The sequence below is a fragment of the Somniosus microcephalus genome, chromosome 10, assembly GCF_052327205.1.
Source record: "Somniosus microcephalus isolate GS21.2 chromosome 10, FLI_Smic_1.0, whole genome shotgun sequence".
NCBI classification, from domain to species: domain Eukaryota; kingdom Metazoa; phylum Chordata; class Chondrichthyes; order Squaliformes; family Somniosidae; genus Somniosus; species Somniosus microcephalus.
In genome coordinates this window covers 57,873,886-57,893,823 of record NC_140996.1, presented here as the reverse complement: position 1 = coordinate 57,893,823, position 19,938 = coordinate 57,873,886, and the positions used below count along the sequence as shown (strand labels likewise).

General features: G+C 44.8%; 1 protein-coding gene across 1 annotated transcript in view; it reads right to left on the bottom strand.

The window, feature by feature from the left end:
• LOC147111515 (glypican-5-like) overlaps positions 1-19,938 on the bottom strand; it is a 1,571,270-nt gene that overhangs the window by 1,060,703 nt on the left and 490,629 nt on the right. The window contains exon 3 of the mRNA XM_085998559.1: positions 10,735-10,868. Within this exon, the coding sequence (XP_085854685.1) occupies positions 10,735-10,868 (134 nt within the window). The remainder of the gene's footprint in view (positions 1-10,734; positions 10,869-19,938) is intronic.

The window sequence follows — 19,938 nt, the reverse complement described above, 5'->3', positions numbered from 1 at the left end:
CCTTTAGCACTTTATGCTGGAGTTTGGGTGGAATCACCACTCTGGATCCACACATCAAAGTTCCTCGGCACACTGACAGCTGCTCTCTTCTTTGCGAGAATGCTGGCAACAGTGGTTCGCCATGTGCTGGCCATCACTTCACCGTTAAATCGTAGACTCGTGAGAGAGTCGGGTCATTTCTCGTTTCCTTTTCGATGGTAGAATTTGTTACTGGTAGACATTCCACTATGGTTGAGTGGAACATCTCCACTGGGTCCACTGTAGGCGCCTCTTCTACCGTTGGCAATGGTAGGCGCGATAAACCGTCAGCATTCCCATGCTGTTTTGATCCTTTGTATTCTATGTCATATTGGTGTGCCCCTAGGAAAAGGGACCACCTCTGTAGCCTTTGCGCTGTCATAATGGAAACGCCCTTTTTAGGGTTGAATATGGATACCAACGGCTGGTAGTCTGTCAGCAGTGTAAACTTCTGGCCCTGCAGGTAATGGTTAAACTTCTTTACTCCCCACACCAGGCTGAGAGCCTCCCTATCTATCTGAGCATAGTTGCGCTCAGCGGAGGTCAATGATCTGGATGCAAATGCGACTGGCCTTTCCGAGCCATTTGGCAACTTGTGTGAGAGTACTGCTCCAATACCATAAGGGGAAGCATCACAAGCTAAACGAATAGGTAGCGTTGGATTGAAGTGAGCCAACACTTCCTCTGAGGTGATCAATGCCTTGCTTTTGCGAAAGGCCTTCTTACAGTCCTCGCTCCACTTCCATGGTACTTCTTTCTGCAAAAGAGCATTCAGCGGGTGCAGCACCGTGGATAGATTTGGCAGAAACTTATGGTAATAGTTAATCAACCCTAGGAACGACCTCAACTGGGATACATTTTCCGGAGCGGGAGCCTTCACAACAGCTTCGATCTTGTCAGGTGACTTGTGCAGCCCCTCCTGGTCAATGACATGACCACAGTACGAGATCCGTTTCTGAAAGAACTCACATTTCTGGCGATTAACTCGAAGGCCATATTCCTTCAACCTGGTGAGCACCAGTTTCAAATTTGCAAGGTGTTCCTCATCGTCATCTCCTGTAATCAGGATATCGTCCAAGTAACATTGAGTGCTTGGAATTCCCTGTAATACCTGCTCCATGGCCCTCTGCCAAATTGCTGGAGCCGAAGCCACTCCAAAAACCAGTCTATTATATCGATACAAGCCTCTGTGCGTGTTGATTGTGAGATACTGGCGCGACTCTTCCTCAACTTCCATCTGTAAGTACGCTTGTGCCAGGTCTATCTTGGTGAAGCGTTTCCCGCCAGACAATGAAGCAAAGATATCCTCAATCCGCGGAAGCGGATATTGCACCGTGTGAAGCACCGGATTAACTGTGATCTTGAAGTCTCCACAGATGCGGACCTTCCCCGGTTCCCCTGGCTTGTTACTCGATGAACGCTTCATGACGGGAACAATGGGCGTGGCCCACTCACTCCAGTCCACATTAGACAGTACTCCTGAACGTTCTAGCCCTTCCAGCTCAGCTTCCACAGCAGGTCGTATCGCATAAGGTACCGGTCTGGCTTTGAAAAATTTTGGGTTTGCATGTTCTGCAATCTTGATTTTTGCCTTAATTCCTCTCAGTGTTCCCAGTCCCTGTTGGAACACCTCTTTAGCCTCATCCAATATTCTGGACAATCATTCAGGTTTGACATCTTTTTTCCCGGAATCTACCGTTATTGCCTTTAGGGAGTGCCAGTCCATATTTATTTTCCTGATCCACTCCCGTCCCAGAAGTGGTGGACCTCCCTCAGGTAGTACATATAAGTCCATTCCTTGGTGTTGTTTGCCCTTGTGTACCACCTTGACTTTTATCTTTCCGATGGGGTATACTCTTTGCCCCGTGTATGTCTGCAATACTATCTTCGTATCCCGTAGGGGAATATGTTTGAATAACCTTTTGTAATCTTGCTTATTCATGACCGTCAACGCCGATCCGGTGTCCAATTCCATCTTCATTTGGACTCCTGCTATCTGCAGTGTGACCCAGATAGTTTGTCGGTCAGCTTCCTTACTCACATTGTGAATTCTCAGACTACCCAGTTCCTTGCTGTTGGAGTCTGAATCCGAATTCTGTTCATCCGAACTCTTCTCAGCCACCTTATGTACCTTTCTGCACTTTTCCTGCGGTGACTTTTTGTTGCTGGTCTTCTTTCCTGACCGGCATACTTTAGCTATGTGACCAAGCTTGCCACATTTTCTACATTCCTGGTTTTTAAACCAGCATTGGTTCTGATCGTGTGTTGTCTTCCCACAACGATAACATTTCGTTGTACCCGAAGCCATTTGATCTACGCTGAGTACCGCTGCCTTCAGCTGCATTTCCGCAGTGCCTCTCGCTGCGGCTTCGTGCGATGTTGCAATAGAGACAGCCTTATCAAGTGTAAGATCATTCTCTTCAAGCAGCCGCTTTTGTGTTCCTTCTTTCGACAATCCACACACGAATTTGTCTCAGTGCCTCTGTCAGGCTTTCCCCAAACTGGCAGTATTTCGCTAGCTTACGCAGTTCAATTAAATACTCCGCGTTGCTTTCCTCTTTCAGTTGCGTTCTCACATAAAATTTAAATCGTTCCGCTAACATCAGCGGTGTGGGGTTCAAATGATTTTTCAGGACAGCCACAATTTTAGCGAACGTCTGATCCGCCGGTTTAGCTGGTGATAGAAGATGCTTCAATAGCCCGTATGTCTTCGCACCCATTGAGTTTAGTAAGGTTAGTGCTTTATCTTCATCTGATATTTTATTTGCCTTACAATATATCTCTATGCGTTCTACATACGTGGCCCAATCTTCAACATCGGGATCGAAATCGTTGATGTTACCACGCTTAGGCATCTTCACAACCTTCTTGAGAAACACAAAGAAATTTTTCTTTTATTTATTTATTTTTTCCAAAATGGCGGTTTCCCGCGCTTGTCTTCTTCCCCCGCCTATGAAAATGGCGGCTTCCCACGTTTGCCTTTCTCCCCCGCTGGCTGTAATGGCGATTGCCGTATTGCTGCGTTTGCCCTCCCCAGCGGTTTTCAAATCGTGCCTCCCAGCCCCTCTTGCAGTCCGGTCCTTTCCCCCCGGCTGCGGCTGAGTTCTCCGTGGTTTTTTTTTAAAATTTTCTCCCGCACCTTACGCTGACCCGGTCGCTGCGCCTCGCGGCCTCGGTAGCTGCCCGGCCTTTTTCACCGGTTGCGGTCGAGCTCTCTCTCGACGCTGTTGCGTCTCACAGCCCGCTTGCAGCCCGATCTTTTACACCGGCTGCGTTTGCATTCACCGCGGCTCCCGTGCCTTACGCTGCCCCAGTCTCAGCGCCTCTGGCCCCGACTTCTGTCCGGCTCTTTTCCCCGGCCGTGGTCGAGTTCTCCGCCCTTATATCCTCCGTTTTTCCCTCCCCTATTTCACAGCCAACGTGGCCGACTTACTGCTCGTCGCTGATCGGCTTACCCACCACCGTGATAGAGGGGATGATCACTGCCTGTTGCTGATGGAAGGCTTCGTGTCAGAATTCTTCCTTTGCTCTGCAGACCCGAGTCTTCTCTCAGCAGAATGATGAGGGCGGATGCCTCCTCTCGACGCCCGTTAAACTGCCTTGGATGTATCTCTGCCGCAGGGTAAGATCGTACTCGTCGCCACTGTTAAGTCTGTGTGTTATATTGAGAATTACTACACAGACCACAAGAGTAAACTTTAACAGGTCTTTACTAGTCGAAGGTCAGGGCGGAACTGCCCAATAAATCATTACACAGCACTTATATACCGGTGTGGTCACCACCGGTATTACAGTATACAGCAGCCAAGATAAAGTAGTGCAACCCTTAAAATAGTTCTCTTAAAGGTGGAACGGTTACATACACTACACACCCCCTATCTTCCCCTCCCCCACCCTATTTAACTTTCCCCCTTTGACCTCTTCTTCCCTCCACCGTCAGTCCTCGACAAGCCTTGATCCAATTACCTTCACCTCTAACCCCGCTTGACCTGATGATTACATTTGGTCTTGACTCTCCACATGAAGCAGCACAGGAGATTGACTAGTACATTCAAATGTTCAAAAAGTATGTGCAAAATAAACCCCATGTAATTAGGACTTTTGCCCATTATTCTTTATCAAAATGTTTTTAAATAGCATTCATGTGTTTTTAAAGTAGAAAAATCAGTTCTGTTCTTTATTACAAGTGACTTCAATTATTATTACATTACAACAGTGGCTATACTTGAAAAAGTACTTCATTGACTAAAACGCTTTAGGACGTCTGGTGGTCGTGAAAGGCGCTATATAAATGCAAGTCTCTCTTTTCTTTTATGAAATCTGCCAGCAAACAAGGATAAAAATAACTGGCTTGAGTGCAAATGCCAATATTGTAAAATAGCAGTAAATATTAACACTATTAATGTTTGTAATTCTAGAAATCAACTCATTACAAGGTAATTAAGAAGACCATAGCTTTTAATCAGATGCGAGTTAAAAGAATGCATTCTTAATCTTTCAACAGCAACTGAATGCTGAGTCTCTGAAATTAGAAGAGGTGCAAGAACTAAATGCAAAAGTAGCTGTAGTTGGAATAAAATGAGGCTGATACAAAGGTTTGCAGTGCTCAAATCTCATGTTTCTATGATCTGGGAATTGGAAATATTGGAGCTGTGACAGTAAAATTAATAAAGTTTCAGAATATATTAATTAGGCAATAGCAGGCCTGCTAAATTTGACCCAGGCATACTGAGTTCTGTCTGGATTACACAGCATGCAAGAGAAAGGTGTACTGCTGTGTGAAAAGAACATGGCTTAAAATTTAAGTCAGAGGAGTAGAAACTTAACCTCATTTCATCTGATATTGGGAGAGTGAATTTCCAAATTTTCATCTCCAATTTCTCCCGGAAGTGCATCAGCTGCCAAATTGGAACCTAGTGACTTCCTAGTGTACAGGGCGCCTGCCTGAAACAGGCATCAGATGCCTTGAGTATGCAAATCGGGAATCTAACACCAGTTTCAGGATCCTGATGTAAAATTGGTGAGAATATGAGCTGCACATGCTTCGCCCAGTTGTCTTAAGCGACTTAACCAACAGTCATTAATGGGACTGCTGGAGACTGCCCACTTTTAATCATTTAATTCCTGTGGAGCCAGGAGGAGTGCTCTTCCTGAACCCACAAAAATACTGTGGGCCGCTGCCAGCCTGGGCTGACCCCCTCCGCTTTGCCTCATCATACTCAGGACCTGTCAGTGGGCTGGCTTGCTTGACTTCAATGAAAAAGAAAATTGTGTGCGGTGTAAAATGGGCTACCAATTTATTATTGCTCATTTTGTGTGTTTCCTGCCATCTTAAAAGACTTGTGTACATACACCCCAGGTCTCTCTATTCCTTTAAAATTGCACCATTTAACTTATGTTGTCTCCTCTCATTCTTCCTACCAAAATGAATCACTTCACACTTCTCTGCGTTAAATTTCATCTGCCATGTATCTGCCCATTTCACCATTCTGTCTATGTCCTCCTGAAGTTTCTTACTTACTATCCTCCTCACTGTTTACTACATTTCCAAGTTTTCTGTCTTCTGAAACTTTGAAATTATGCCCTGAATATCCAAATCCAGGTCATTAATATATATATCAAAAATATATTCCCTAAAGCAGGATGAGCGTCCAGTCACAAATTTGTACATTTGAGGATTTACAAATTGAAAATGTGAGTTTTTGCTACCATCCCATGATGGTAAGCTACTGTTTACTTTGTGCTAGTATGATTCAACCGGCTTGAATCCAGTCGTAGCTAGAGAATTTCCTGCAATGGCTTTTCTTCTTGCTCCCACATCGTTACCTCTGGAGCCCCCAAGGATCTATCTTTGGTTCTCTCCCATTTCTCATCTACATGCTGCCCCTCAGAGACATCATCAGAAAATACAAAGTCAGGGTCCACATTTATGCTAACAACACCAAGCTTTACCTACCACCACCTCTCTCGATCCCTCCACTGCCTCAGTGTTGTCAGGTTGCTTGTCAAACTTCCAGTACTGGTTGATCAGAAATTTTCTTAAATTAAATACTGTATTGGGAAGACCGAAACTATAGTCTTCAGCCCCACCACGAGCTCCATTCCTTAGCCATCAGTTCCATCGCCCTCCCTGGCCATCGTCTCAGGCTGAACCAGAACTCGCTGTCCAATTTGACCCTGAGCTGAACTTCCGATCCCATATTCTCTCCATCACCAAGAATGCATGCTTCTACCTCTGTAATATTGATTGTCTTCACCCCTGACTCAGCTCATCAGCTGCTGAGGCCCTCATCCATGCTTTTCTTACCATCAGACCCGACTATTCCAATGCTGTCCTGGCAGGCCTCCCATCTTTAAAGTTCCATAACCATGAGCTCATCCAAAGCTCTGTTGTCCATATCCTAAAGTCCCGCTCAAGTATCATCCCTGTGCTTGCTAACCTACAGTGTCTCCTGGTCCACCAATGCCTCGAATTTAAAATTCTCATCCTCATGTTCAAATCTCTCCATGACCTTCCTATCTCGGTAACCTCCTCCAGCCCTACAAGCCTCCGAGAACTCTTTGTTCCGCCCATTTTGGTGTCTTGTGCAGCCCCGACTTCCTAAATCATTGCCGGCTGTGCCTTCAGCTGTCTAGGCCCTAAGCTCTGGAATTTCCTCCCTAAAACCTCTCCGCCTCTGCATCTCTCCTTCCTTAAAACTATCTCTATGAGCAAGCTTTTGGTTACCTGTCCTAATGTTTTCTTCTTTGGCTCGAGTCAATTTTTGTCTGATTAAGCTCCTGTGAAGCACCTTACTATGTGAAAAGCACTATATAAATGCAAGTTATTGTTGTTATTGTAGTGCTCTCTGAAAAAGACTGCCAATTCTGTGCTAAATTACAGACAGTTTTGAGCTGTGGACTTGCGTCCAATAAAAATCTGATTGAGATTTTTCCAAACTTATTACCTTACAACTAATACCTTTGGTGAGCATTTTGTTGCAAATTCATATTTTTTGTTTGCAAGTTTGCAAAATTAAAAATCGAATTTGAGTATGGTGAGTATTAGGAATTTGGGTCAGCTGTAGATATTTTCTTATGATTGGTGGTGTCAATTGTTCTGAGCCTCTTACTCTTATGGGAGTTGACTCACACTGCCCTATATCTACTTGCACAATAGCATAACCTGAGGTGTGACAATAGTACCCTCTTGTGACCTGAACCAGATGTTTGTGCCTTTCACACTTGTACTTCTTCAATCTCTCCAAAGGTGAATCAAGCAAATCCTTGATGAGACAAGGACAGATACGAATTGTTAAGCTGCTTGGGTCCTTTTCAAATAGGAAAGGTTTGTGTCAGTCGGGACAAATCCCTTCCCCTCAGCCCAGGGCCTGATTCTGCTGCACATTTGCACATCCTACATGCTCCTTCAATGACTCATTTTACTCCAGCCACATAGGGCTGGATTTTGCTGGCGCTCAGAGGGTGGGTTTGGAGGCGGGTCAAAGGGTAAAATCATTTTGATTGACGGCAGGCTGCGATCCCACCGCCAAACAATTTCCCCAAGTGTCGGGTCCCTGATTTGCACAGGGACCCGACACCTAGCGGCGGGAAGAGGTTTAAAGCCAATTACCTGCTTATTAACAGGTAGTTGCTAGTAGTTAACAGGCTATTTTTTAATTTTGCTGCTTCTGCCTCGGGTTTCCCGGCATCTGGACACCACGCCAGGTAAGTGTGGCATGTTGTGAGTCTGCTGTAATGTTTCTGGATTGATGACAGCTGCAGAAGTGGTGTGAAGGATCCAATGATGCACTGGTGAGTCTCAGAGGTAAGAAAATGTTGGGAAACTCAATTTTAATGCATTTACATATTTCTTTAGGTAACAAGTTTTGAAATCCATGTCCAGTGCCACCTCATTAGGAGAACCTCTCTCACCAGTGACAGATCATTTCTGTCACCTCACCTGCAGCTGCCATCTATTCCAGCCTATGGAGGGAGTCATTGGGGAGCCTGGGTGCAACAGCTAAACTTTGTACAGTGATTGTCAGTGTTTTCAGCACCTCAATGCTGACAAACACTGAGAAATCAGCTGTCAAAAAAAATTGTGCATGATCCCTTTAAGAAAACCGGCAGATGACGTGTCATCAAATGATGTTATCTGACTGGCTTCCTCTTAATTGGCCGGCAAGCCCGCAGGGCGGGCTTAACAAGGTCAATCAATGTAAAATCACGTCTGTGGGCTGGATGCAGTTGGGGGCGGGACTGGAAGCCGGAAACCACATGACCAGCACCCAACCCGCCTCCATTGAAAAAATCGCGGCCATCGTATCTGTACATAAGAACATAAGAAATAGGAGCAGGAGTAGGCCAATTGGCTGCTCGAGCCTGCTCCACCATTCAATAAGATCATGGCTGATCTGATCCTAACCTCAAATCTACTATCACTCTACATCCCATCCGAACCCATGTGATCTCCTGGGAGAGGCGAAAAACCAGATAAAAACCCAATGGCCAATTTGGGAGAAAAAATCTGGGAAATTCCTCTCCGACCCATCTAGGCGATCGAAACTCGTCCAGGAGATCACTCTGTCCATATATTTTCACAGTACTTACCTTCTGTAAAAGGTGATCTCCACCCCAGCCAGGAACAGGAATAGAACCATCTCCTGAAATCTAACACAGAATTAGAACACAAGAAGTAGGAGCAGAACCAGGCTACATGGCCCCTGGGCCCGCTCCGCTACCCACAGGGCCATGACCGTTCCGAACCTAGACTCATGTCCAATTTCCTGCCCGCTCCCCGTAACCCCTAATTCCCTTTACTTCTAGGAAACTGTCTATTTCTGTTTTTAATTTATTTAATGATGTAGCTTCCACAGCTTTCTTGGGCAGCAAATTCCACAGACCTACTACCCTCTGAGTGAAGAAGTTTCTCCTCATCTCAGTTTTGAAAGAGCAGCCCCTTATTCTAAGATTATGCCCCCTAGTTCTAGTTTCACCCATCATTGGGAACATCCTCACCGCATCCACCCGATCAAGCCCCTTCACAATCTTATATGTTTCAATAAGATCGCCTCTCATTCTTCTGAACACCAATGAGTAGAGTCCCAATCTACTGAACCTCTCCTCATATGTCCATCCCCTCATCCCCGGGATTAACCGAGTGAACCTTCTTTGTACTGACTCGAGAGCAAGTATGTCTTTTCTTAAGTATGGACACCAAAACTGTATGCAGTATTCCAGGTGCGGTCTCACCAATACCTTGTACAACTGCAACAATACCTCCCTGTTTTTATATTCTATCCCCCTTGCAATAAAAGCCAACATTCCATTGGCCTTCTTGATCACTTGCTGCACCTGCATACTAACTTTTTGAGTTTCGTGCACCAGGACCCCCAGATCCCTTTGTACTTCAGTACTTTCCAGTTTCTTGCCATTAAGATAATAACTTTCTCTATGATTTTTCCTGCCAAAGTGCATAACCTCACACTTTCCAGTATTGTATTCCATCTGCCAAATCTCTGCCCACTTACTTAGCCTGTCTATGTCCCTTTGCAGGTTTTTTATGTCCTCCTCACGCACTACTTTCCCTCCCATCTTAGTATCATCTGCAAACTTTGATATGTTACACTCGGTCCCCTCCTCCAAATCGTTAATATAGATTGTAAAGAGTTGGGGACCCAGCACTGACCCCTGCGGAACACCACTAGTTACTGATTGCCAGTCTGAGAATGAACCATTTATCCCAACTCTCTGCTTTCTGTTAGATAGCCAATCCTCCACCCATGCCAGAATAATACCCCCAATCCCGTGATTTTTTATCTTGAGCAATAATCTTTTGTGTGGCACCTTGTCAAATGCCTTTTGGAAGTCTAAATACACTATGTCCACCGAGCTAAATAGGAAAAAATTAAAAGAATAGCCAAGGTGGACATAAATCGTGAGTGTGAACCAAAAAAGGGCTTGAGAGATTAAGAGAACACCAAAGGGAGAGGGGCGGGCGGACAGAGAGCAAACACCAAAAGGAGAAAGGAGAGAAAAAAAGTGTGTGAACCAGAAGGGAGGCAACCAAATGATGGGAATGTGAAACTCAAAAGGAGAGACTAAGTCAGTGAACCAGAAAAGGGGATACAGTGCATGAACCAAAAAGGGGGAGAGAAAAAGAAAAAACCTGAAAGGAAAAGCACAAGCCAGGAAAATGGGAAGAGAGAAAGAGGGATAGAGTGAGCAAGTGGGAAAATGAAGAAAGGACTGTGCACTAGAAAAAGGATTGCATGAATCAGAAGGAATGTGAACTTAAAATGAGCAGAGACAATAAAAGGGAAGGAAAGCCAAACTGAAGGGAAGAAAGACAGAGAGATGGAAACTAATGGAGAAGGAGACAATTTTTCCCAGAGTTTCAGAATCCTTAGTCAGAGGAGCATTTGACCAATTTTTAGAAGTTGTGAGAACTACTCGTTTTTGCTTATATTTAATGTCAGGGATGATGTTGCGTGAACAAAACAAGCTGCAAGCAAACAAAAGCTTATAGAATGTAAAAATAAAACATAAGTTTTGCTGCAGAACATCAAAGTTTTACTCCAACAAAATAGTGTGTGCCTACCCATGAACACTTTTTGCCATTCTGTGCCTGTTAAAAAAAGTGCTCTTATATATTGTAATCATGTTTATTTAAACATATCAATAACCTTCACCCGGTGCCTGTACAAAAGGCTAACAAGTATAAATACGTCTTACTTTCTCCTGCTGGATAATGTCTCCTCATTTTCTTTATGAGTGATTTTAAGCCCATGTTTATCGCTGTAAAGATCTGGTTGGTAATCCAAAGATTGTGCAGGCTTTCTAACAGGATGTCCACAAGCTCGATTTACCTGCAAAGAAAATAAAGGTGACTGACTTGCAATCAACTACGTTAAGATATAATCAAAAAATTACAAGTGATTCCTAGAATTAAATATTAGTTACTGAAGTAGTTGAGACACCATAAAACCAAAAATTAAAGCTGCTTCAATATATTGCTTAGTTTTTTCAGTTCAAGATGGTTTATTGGAACTTATACAAAATAACTGTAAACACATGGCAGAGGCAGTGCTCAAGGCTGATTTAATATAAAAAATGAATTAGTGGTTACTTTAGACCATATATTTACAATGCTTTAGAAATGTAATGACTAAAACCATCTGCTGTCCACAATTGATCTATAAATGCTCAAGGAAATAAAAGAGTATGTGACCGGAGACTACTTTAGCATAACAGCGCATTAGCAATGATGAGTTATTACCTCCAATATTTGTACTTTTCTCAAATTCTATCTGTGCTGCAGCTTGTTATTTTGCAAATCTATTTGAGACCTATGATAAAAGAAAATGGAGCACTTTTGCGGATGATATGTTATTTCTGTTCCTTTTGAATGGTTTATAAACCTGTGCAGAAAATTCCCCAGCCTATTCGATACACAACAGCTCAAGAATCAGATGGATTGGCTGTACATGCAAATAATAACTCAGTGGAGAAATGCTCAGTCTGTTGACTTCTAAAATGCTGTTACTGACAGGTGACAACAGCATTGTTACAGTAACAATCAAATGGGACTGGTAGTTTGTTACCAGGTAGAGGGATTCAGCCATTCGGTTCAACTATGAGGGGGTGATTTTGCCAATGGGGGCGCATTGGAGGCAGGACTGCTGCTTTGTCGGGTTTCAGTTCTGCCTCCATCGACGTCTGGCCAACCCACGCTATTTTCCCTTGATTGTAGCAGGCCAATTAAGGGAAAGCCGGTGGCAGAGAACATCAGCGTATGACGTTTCATCTGTCAAAAATTTTTGACAGATGATTTGTCATCATTTGAGAAGCTGTCAAACACTGACATTCTCTGTTGACATTCTCTGTTGTTTAGCATCGGAGAATGCAGCAGCCATTCTGTCATCTCTGCCGTGGAGATGCCGGAGCCTCCGGATCCCCAACGATTGAAGCCTGCAGGAAGAAACAAAGGTAAGAAAACTTTTTCTAAGACTTTTCACTCACCTCACATACTTACCTCTCCACACTTGCACCCATCACTCACCTCCACAGCGCACTTTTCGAACCCTCTCACCCCCGCAGACCCACTGCTCGCCTCGCTGACCCTGGCGGAGTTTCCCGACGTCGGAAAGCCCGTACTTCTGTTGGAAAAATGGGGATAATCTTCTTAACTGCCTGTTAACTACCTGTTAACAGGAAGTTAAGTGGCTGTATTCCCCTTTCCGCCGCGAGGAGACAGGACCCAGCGCGAATCGGGTACCCGCCTCCTGGGAAGATGGCACGGAGGTGGGTTGGGGGCAGGATGGGTACCTGCCCCCAGATTCTGCCATTTTCCCGGCAGTCCCGCCTCCAAACCCACCTCCCCAGGGCTGGCAAAATCGCCCCCTCAGTATCCCGTAGATCTTTTTGAAATAGATCTCAGTTTAGCTGCTGTATTTTTGTGAGCAAAAGCCATTTTGAATTCTGCAAATGGCTGATCACCTAATGTAGTCACGAGAGAGACATTTATTAATATCCTTTGTTTTGATACATCGTTAAAGGATATTGAATGACATATCTCCCAGCCAGCAGTTAGTCTGCAGTCGTCAGCGATGGGGCTAAGTCGAAGAATCCGTGACAATGAACTACCATTTAAAGCTAAGAAGGAGCCATGTTCCAAGGTTCAGCTTATATGGAGCGTTAACACAAGAGAAGTGTAATGATCAGTAACATGTCATTCTAGAATGGTACACTAGGTGGAGCTGTATGTTGCTGTATGTAGGAGCTGTATGTTTAAGAGTGGGACTACCCATGATGCACTAGGCTACCCACAAGGCAGTAGTCAAGATGGATGCCTGTACAGCTAGTCTACATGGCTGAATAAATGACTAGCTAGAAGCTAGCTGTTCATAATTAAAACGTCTAGTTATTTATGAACATAACATGGTACCAGGAGTGGTAAAATCTGCTGAATATTGTGAAATGCGACATGGAGACTTTGAAGCCACTGGAGGGTTTGAAACTCATGGGGAATGTCGACTGCAATTGGCGGACTTTCAAACAACAATTCGAACTCTACATTGCTGCCATCGGGTTTGGTACGAAGCCAGACGCAAGGAAAATAGCGTTGCTGCTCACGGTTGCAGGCCCACAGGCGATAGAGTTATTTAATACGTTTGTATTTAATCAAGAGGAGGACAGAGAAAAAATAGATGGTGTGCTGAAGAAGTTTGATACACATTGTTCTCCCAAAAAGAACAAAACCTATGAGAGGTACGTGTTCCGTTCACGGACACAGCAGCAAAATGAGACTTTTGATAGCTTTGTGACCGATCTAAAACTGAAAGCACAGACATGTAATTTCTCTGAAATGAAATCATCCATGATTCGTGACCAGATTGTGTTTGGTATTCATGATTAAAAAGGTCAGGGAACGTCTGTTGAGAGAAACCGAACTAACATTGGAAAATGCTGTGAAAATATGCCAAGCCAGTGAGCTAGCTCAAAAGAACGTGAAGACTTTCAGTGATAGTGCTGCTGTCGGTGCTGTGTCCTACAAGGGGAAGAAACGTGGACAGAACAGAAATGAAAAGCAATCGGAGGAAGGAATTTTTAATTGTAAACGCTGTGGTTACAAACACCAGTCACGACAATGCCCAGCGTTTGAAAAAATGTGCACAAAATGTTATGGAAAGAATCACTTTGCCAAACAATGCTTTTCAAAAGTAAAAACAAAGCAAGGGCAACAAGTCAATGTGATTGAGGACACTGATTTATGTGAGACATTTTCTGTAGGAATGGTGTCATGTGACAACATAGAAAAGGATACAGAAAATGTGCAGCCCTCAGGAATGGACGATGCTGAACATAATGTTAATGCAGTAAAAGAGGACAAATGGATGATGCCACTGCAGGTAAATGGAGCATTAGTTACATTGAAACTAGACACCGGGGCAAAAGCAAACTTAATCAGTATGAATGACATGTTACTGATCATTACAAGAAGCACATTTGTTGTTTGATATTTCAAGTATAATAAAGTCTGTAGTTACTATAACTCTGTTGTTTGTATTTAATCCTGTTCATTTATCTGCTTAATCTCCAATAATTCTGATTAGTAGTTTAAGGCCTAAGCCATAGTCTGGTAGAGTGCTAATTCTTCTACCTACTGAAGTCAAAGAAATCAGATGAGGGCAATGCAGTGACAAGGATCCTATATTTGACCCTATTCGCCTTGATATTGGGTAGTTACAAGGCACACATAAGGGGGAGAGCTTGGTTATGGGAATGGTCTGTGGTACTGAACCCGACGAAATTATCTAGTACAAAGACCCAGAAAGATAATAGAAACTCTTTAAAGTTCTTCATTCTATGCTTAACTACAGTAAATGTATATATAAAATAGTATGAGGTGGACATTTGACTAAATTGAAAAATTGAAGCAATAGAGTTGTAATTTCAGCAGTCTGAATTATTCTGAGCATGCACTTCATCTTATTCATATGCCATTATGAAAAAATCTAAGAATGTGATGTAATAACCAGATTTGGCATGAAACCAAATAAAACATATACAAAAGTACATTATAACATAAATATCTTCTTTGTCATATGTCATTTTTATAAATTTGTATCTTATTAAAAATCTTGCATATGGCATGTGCTTCCTATACACATTAACCTTACTTTCTGTGTCATGCTTTAGTAATGAAACCCTGATGTCAACATTGAATCATTGAAACTTACAGCACAGAAATAGGCCATTTGGCCCGTCGTGCCTGTGCTGGCTCTTTGAACGTGCAGTCATGCTTAGTTCCACAACCCCGCTTTTTGTCCGTAACCCTGTAGGTTCCTCATCCTCAATACCCGTCCAACTCTGTTTTAAAATTATTTATGGAATCAGATTCCACCTTTTCAGGTACAGCGTTGCAGATTTCGACAACTCAGTGGGAAAATGTTTCCTCATCTCCCCTCTAGATCTTTTGCCAATGATTTCGAATCTATGACCTCTGGTTATCAACCAATTGCCAAAGGGAATCATTTTTCTCTCTCTACTCTGTCAAAACCTCTCATCACCTTGAAAATCTCTATTAGGTCACCTCTTAACCTTCTCTGTTCCAAGCAGAACAGTCCTAACTTTTCCAATCTCTCCTCATAACTGAAGTCCCTCATCTCTGGTAAAATCTTGATAAATCTGTACCCTTTCTAAGACCTTTACACCTTTCCTGAAGTGTGATGCCCAGAATTGTCCACAATACTCCAGTTGAGGACTAACCAGTGATTTATAAAGTTCTATTTTGATCTCTTTGTTTTTATATTCTGGTCCTCTTTTATAAACCCAAGTAATCCGTGTGCTTTTCTAACCACCTTATCAACTTGTCCTGCCACCTTTAAGGATTTGTGTATATGGACACCAAGGTCTCTCTGCTCATTTACAATTTTCAAAATCATGCCATTTATAGTATACTGTCTTTCTAGATTAGTCCTCCCAAAGCGCATCATTTCACACTTCTCTGCATTGAACTCAATCTGCCATGCTTCTGTCCATTTCACCATCCTGTCTATGTCATCCTGAAGCCTATAACTATTCTCAGCACTATCTACTACTTTGCCAAGTTTTGTATCATTTGCAAACTTTATGGCCGGAATTTTCCATTGGGTTATGTGATGGGTCAGGTGGGAAAGTGATTTTTTTCTGACAGCGGATCGGGACCCCACTGTCAACCCGCCACAATGCGCCTTTCCCAATATCGGGTCTGTCAGTGCTAAGCAGACCCGAGAGGCAGTGCCGGGCAACCCAATTAAACTCATTACCATTTCGTTGACAGGTCATTAACAGGCTTTTTTAACTTACCTTTTGACTTTAACTTCATGGCCACAGGAACCACGGTGTTCGGGGACCACGACTGTCAACCTGAGGTGGGAGTTAAGTGGCCACTGCTTCAGCTGATTACTTGACAGCTTCAAATGTGCTGTAAAAGCTCCCACCTGACAGATCTTCACTTTCCTCAGCCACAAGCTGTTTCTCAGTCCATTTCCAGCACAGATTCTGCAGGCTATCCACTTTCCACACTCCATTCACTCTTACCTCATTGGAAGAAAGCTTCTGTCATCTCTACTTCACCTCCCATCTAGTCCATCAACATGGCTACCCTTTATTCTGTCTCACCTTGGTCCTCAGAATCCAACCACGATCAGCCCCAACACCAGCAGCACCAACAACACCAACCTTCTCCGCAACCAACTAATGCTGCACAGGGCACAGGGCATCAGCACCCGACTACATTGCTGCCCGGGACACCAGGGATGGCCTCATCATGGCCAGATTTACTTCACTTGATGATGCACAACCTGGCTGCCACATAATGCGCCAGGTTGGCACCATCCCATGCCAGGTTGGCACCACCCCACACCACACCATAAAGCACCCCTACAATGTCCAAGCCATTCCTTTCACACTCACCACCATTGTGGGGGGTATCGTTATGTCTCACCATTCACTGCAACTCACTAAGCCACTTCCAAAGGTGCACACAAATCTGTCCAAGAACGCAAAGTGTTGAAAATAAAGGTTTCAAAGTTTGACACCACATTAACAAAAACATTACATGAACATTTACCCTGGTGTGTTGTTAGTTGGTATGATTTAACTAGGAGGAGGGTGAGTGTGAGGGGTGGCTAATGAGATGGGATGTGATAATGTAGAGGGATAGGTGGAGGTGTAAGGTTAGTTGGTGTGAGTAAGGATGTGCAGGTGTAGGGTAGGGAAGGCAGAGTGATGGGGATGTGATGAGAGGCACAGCAGGATGAAGGTGAGTGTGGCTTTATACTAATGTTTCATGATCTAATGAGATCATTTAAAGGTTTGCGCCACTGCACCCAGGTCCTCCTGATGACATCCCTGCTTGTGCCCTCCTGTGCAGATGGAGGGAGTCATGGGAGCACCTCTGTGCAGTGCTTGTCAGCGTTTGCAGCACTTCAATGCTGTAGAACACTGACAGCACAAATGTTAAAAGAAAGTTGTCATGGTCCCTTCAAGGAAACCGGCTGATGCCACGTCATGAATGATGTCACCAGACCCGCTCCCTCTAATTGGAGCGACATACTCATTGGGTAGGCTTAACAAGCCCCATCAATGTAAAATCATTTTCAAGAGCAGGACTGAGCCAGTAACGGAGCTGGGATCCACCACCAACGTCACCCGCGCTGGACCCGCCGAGGTAAGGAAAATCCAGGCCTATAATGCTGCTCCCTACACCTGAGTCTAGGTCATTTATAAAAATTGCAATAGACCCAAAATTGACCCTTGGGGAACACCACTGCAAACCACCTCACAGTCTGAAAAACATCCATCCACCACCACCCTTTGGCCGCGAATTTAATTGAGGAGGCGGCTTGAAGTCGGGTTGCCTGGTGGGCGGGGTCTGGACCCGCTGCCCACTGCAGCCGCTCCAGATTTGAAATTTTAATTTAATTGACCCCTTAAGTGCAGTGGTGCGCGCTGGCAGGTCCAATGATTGGGATCGGGTCTGTTAGTCGCCTCTGATGACGTCATTGGTGCAGATGTTTTTAAGGGTCCCATGCAGCCTCAGCCTTTAATTTCTTGTTTCTGCTGGTTTTTGAATGTGCCAAGACCACAATGAGTGGTGCAAAACCGAAGGCTGCTCCACATTTTAATGAGGACTCCCTCCAAGCTCTTGTGGAGGGAGAAAGTGGGCGCAGGGAGATTCTGTTCCCTCCCGATGGCCGGAGGAAGCCTCCTCAGCAAACCAAGGCAGCCTGGCTAAACATTACTGAGGAGGTCAGCGCAAGGTCCATTTGTTCACGCACCTGGATCCAGTGCCGGAAATGGTTAAATGATCTTCTGCAATCATCAAAAGTGAGTATCACATCACACTTACCTTCAATCTGCTTTCCTTCTCTTCTCATCACCAGCACTCTGCTTTGTAAGCCTGTTCCTCCACATCCCACCTTACCCTTACTTCCCTTGCACCCTTACCTATCCCTCTTCTTCCGAGGATACTCTGCGCTGAGCCACTTGTTCCTCAGGGAGCGCTAAACTATGCTCCTGTGCAATGTTGTGCAGGGCACAGCAGCCGACAATCACTCTGGACACCGTGGCTGGTGCATACTGCAGGGCTCCACCAGATCTGTCGAGGCATCCGAATCACTTTTTGAGAAAGCCGATGGTTTGCTCTATGATGCTTCTGGTGGAATTGTGGCTCACATTGTACTGCTCCCTCAGCCTCATCGGTGTCATGAGTCAATTTTTCAGGGGATAGCCCTTGTCACCAAGTAGCCATCTGGAAAGTTAGGTTGGCGGATTGAAGAGTTGTGGCACAGTAGACTGGCACAGGATGAAGGAGTCATGGCAACTGCCAGAGTACTTGCCGCAAACATGCATGATGATGTTCCTGTGGTTACACACCAGCTGGATGTGAAGAGAGTGGAAGCCACTGCGGTTGACAAAAACAGATGGGTTGTGATGGGGTGCGCCAATGGCCACATGTGTGCAGTCTACGACGCCCTGCACCCTTGGAAAGCCTGCCACATTTGAAAAGCCAACCGCACACACGGTTACACTTGCTTCATCCGTGGAGAAGTGGATGTAATTGTGCGCCTTTGCAAAGAGGGCATCGGTGGCCTGCGTGATGCAGGTGTGTGCGGCCGACTAAGAGATGCCGCTGATGTCTGCAGATGATCCCTGGAAGGAACCCAAAGCAAAGAAGTTGAGTGCGGTGGTGACTTTGCTGGCAAGGAGCTCCAGGTGTTGGTGCAGCAATGCGCAGATGTCAGCGACTACGTCTCGCGGAAGTCTCAGCCTCTTTTGGCACTGCTGCTCACTCATGTTGATGAAGCTCATCCTTTGCCTATAAACCCTGTGTTGGGGGTATCTCCTGCGGCGAGGTGCAGGCCTGCACTGACGGCGTCTGTCCTGTGCAGCATCAGGAGGCTGAGGAGAAGGTTGGCGCTCCTGCTGTTGGTGCTGCTGCTGTGCCTGGTTGCGCTGCTGCCGCGGCTGCTGTTCCTCCAAATCTGACGACCAGGATGGGCGGATATAAATGGTTCCCATACCGCTGGTATATAGCTCAGTCAAGGAATGAAGGTTGTGTGCACTCAGACAAAGTGGCCAGAGGGTCTTCCAAGGAGGTCACAGACACAGATGGATCTCAGACTCAACACACACAAGATTAGTTGAGCTGCAAAATGTCTCCCAAACCTCGAACCACTAAGTTGTGGCATGTGAAAGAATGAGAGATTGCAGGATCGCTTTTAAGCTGCTCGAGCAGCTGGCAACAATTCAGGTCCTAGCTCAACCCGGCTCGATTCACCTGGCGTGGTTTTATGAAGGCGGGCAGCATGTTGTAAAACCTCCAAAATCAGATCAACCCTTTAAAATAGGATTATCCAGGCAGTTAACTGCCTTAACAGCCTGTCCCGCCGTTTGGTGTCGGGTCAGTTAGGGAGCGGCTGCCCCAACACTTCCCAAAGTTCACAGCCCGCCCCCAATTTCTACGATTTTCGCAACAGACCCACCGCTGCTATTTCTACCTTTGCTTCTTTCAGCAACCTAGGATGCATTCCATCTGGACATGACACAACAGAAAAAAAATTATGTCAGCATATTTTAATGGGAAGACCGTATATCAATATAGTCCTAAGGAAAAACCCTGGCCCAGAATTTACCAGAAAGTCTTGGCATAACTACAGTTTTTTAGGAGGAAATACACATGTAACTGATTTATGTTGCATTACGTTGAAACGGCACCGTGAGTGAATTTCCTTGATTGTTTACGCCATTTTCGAGATACATCCACCGAACCCCTCTGTTGCTTATTTAAATAGCTCCGCCCCATGTAAAAGACCACCTCATGCGGGTTTCCTGCATTTACCCTAATAATGCGCTGGCCTAGATTTAAGCCAAAGATTTAACCGCAGCACA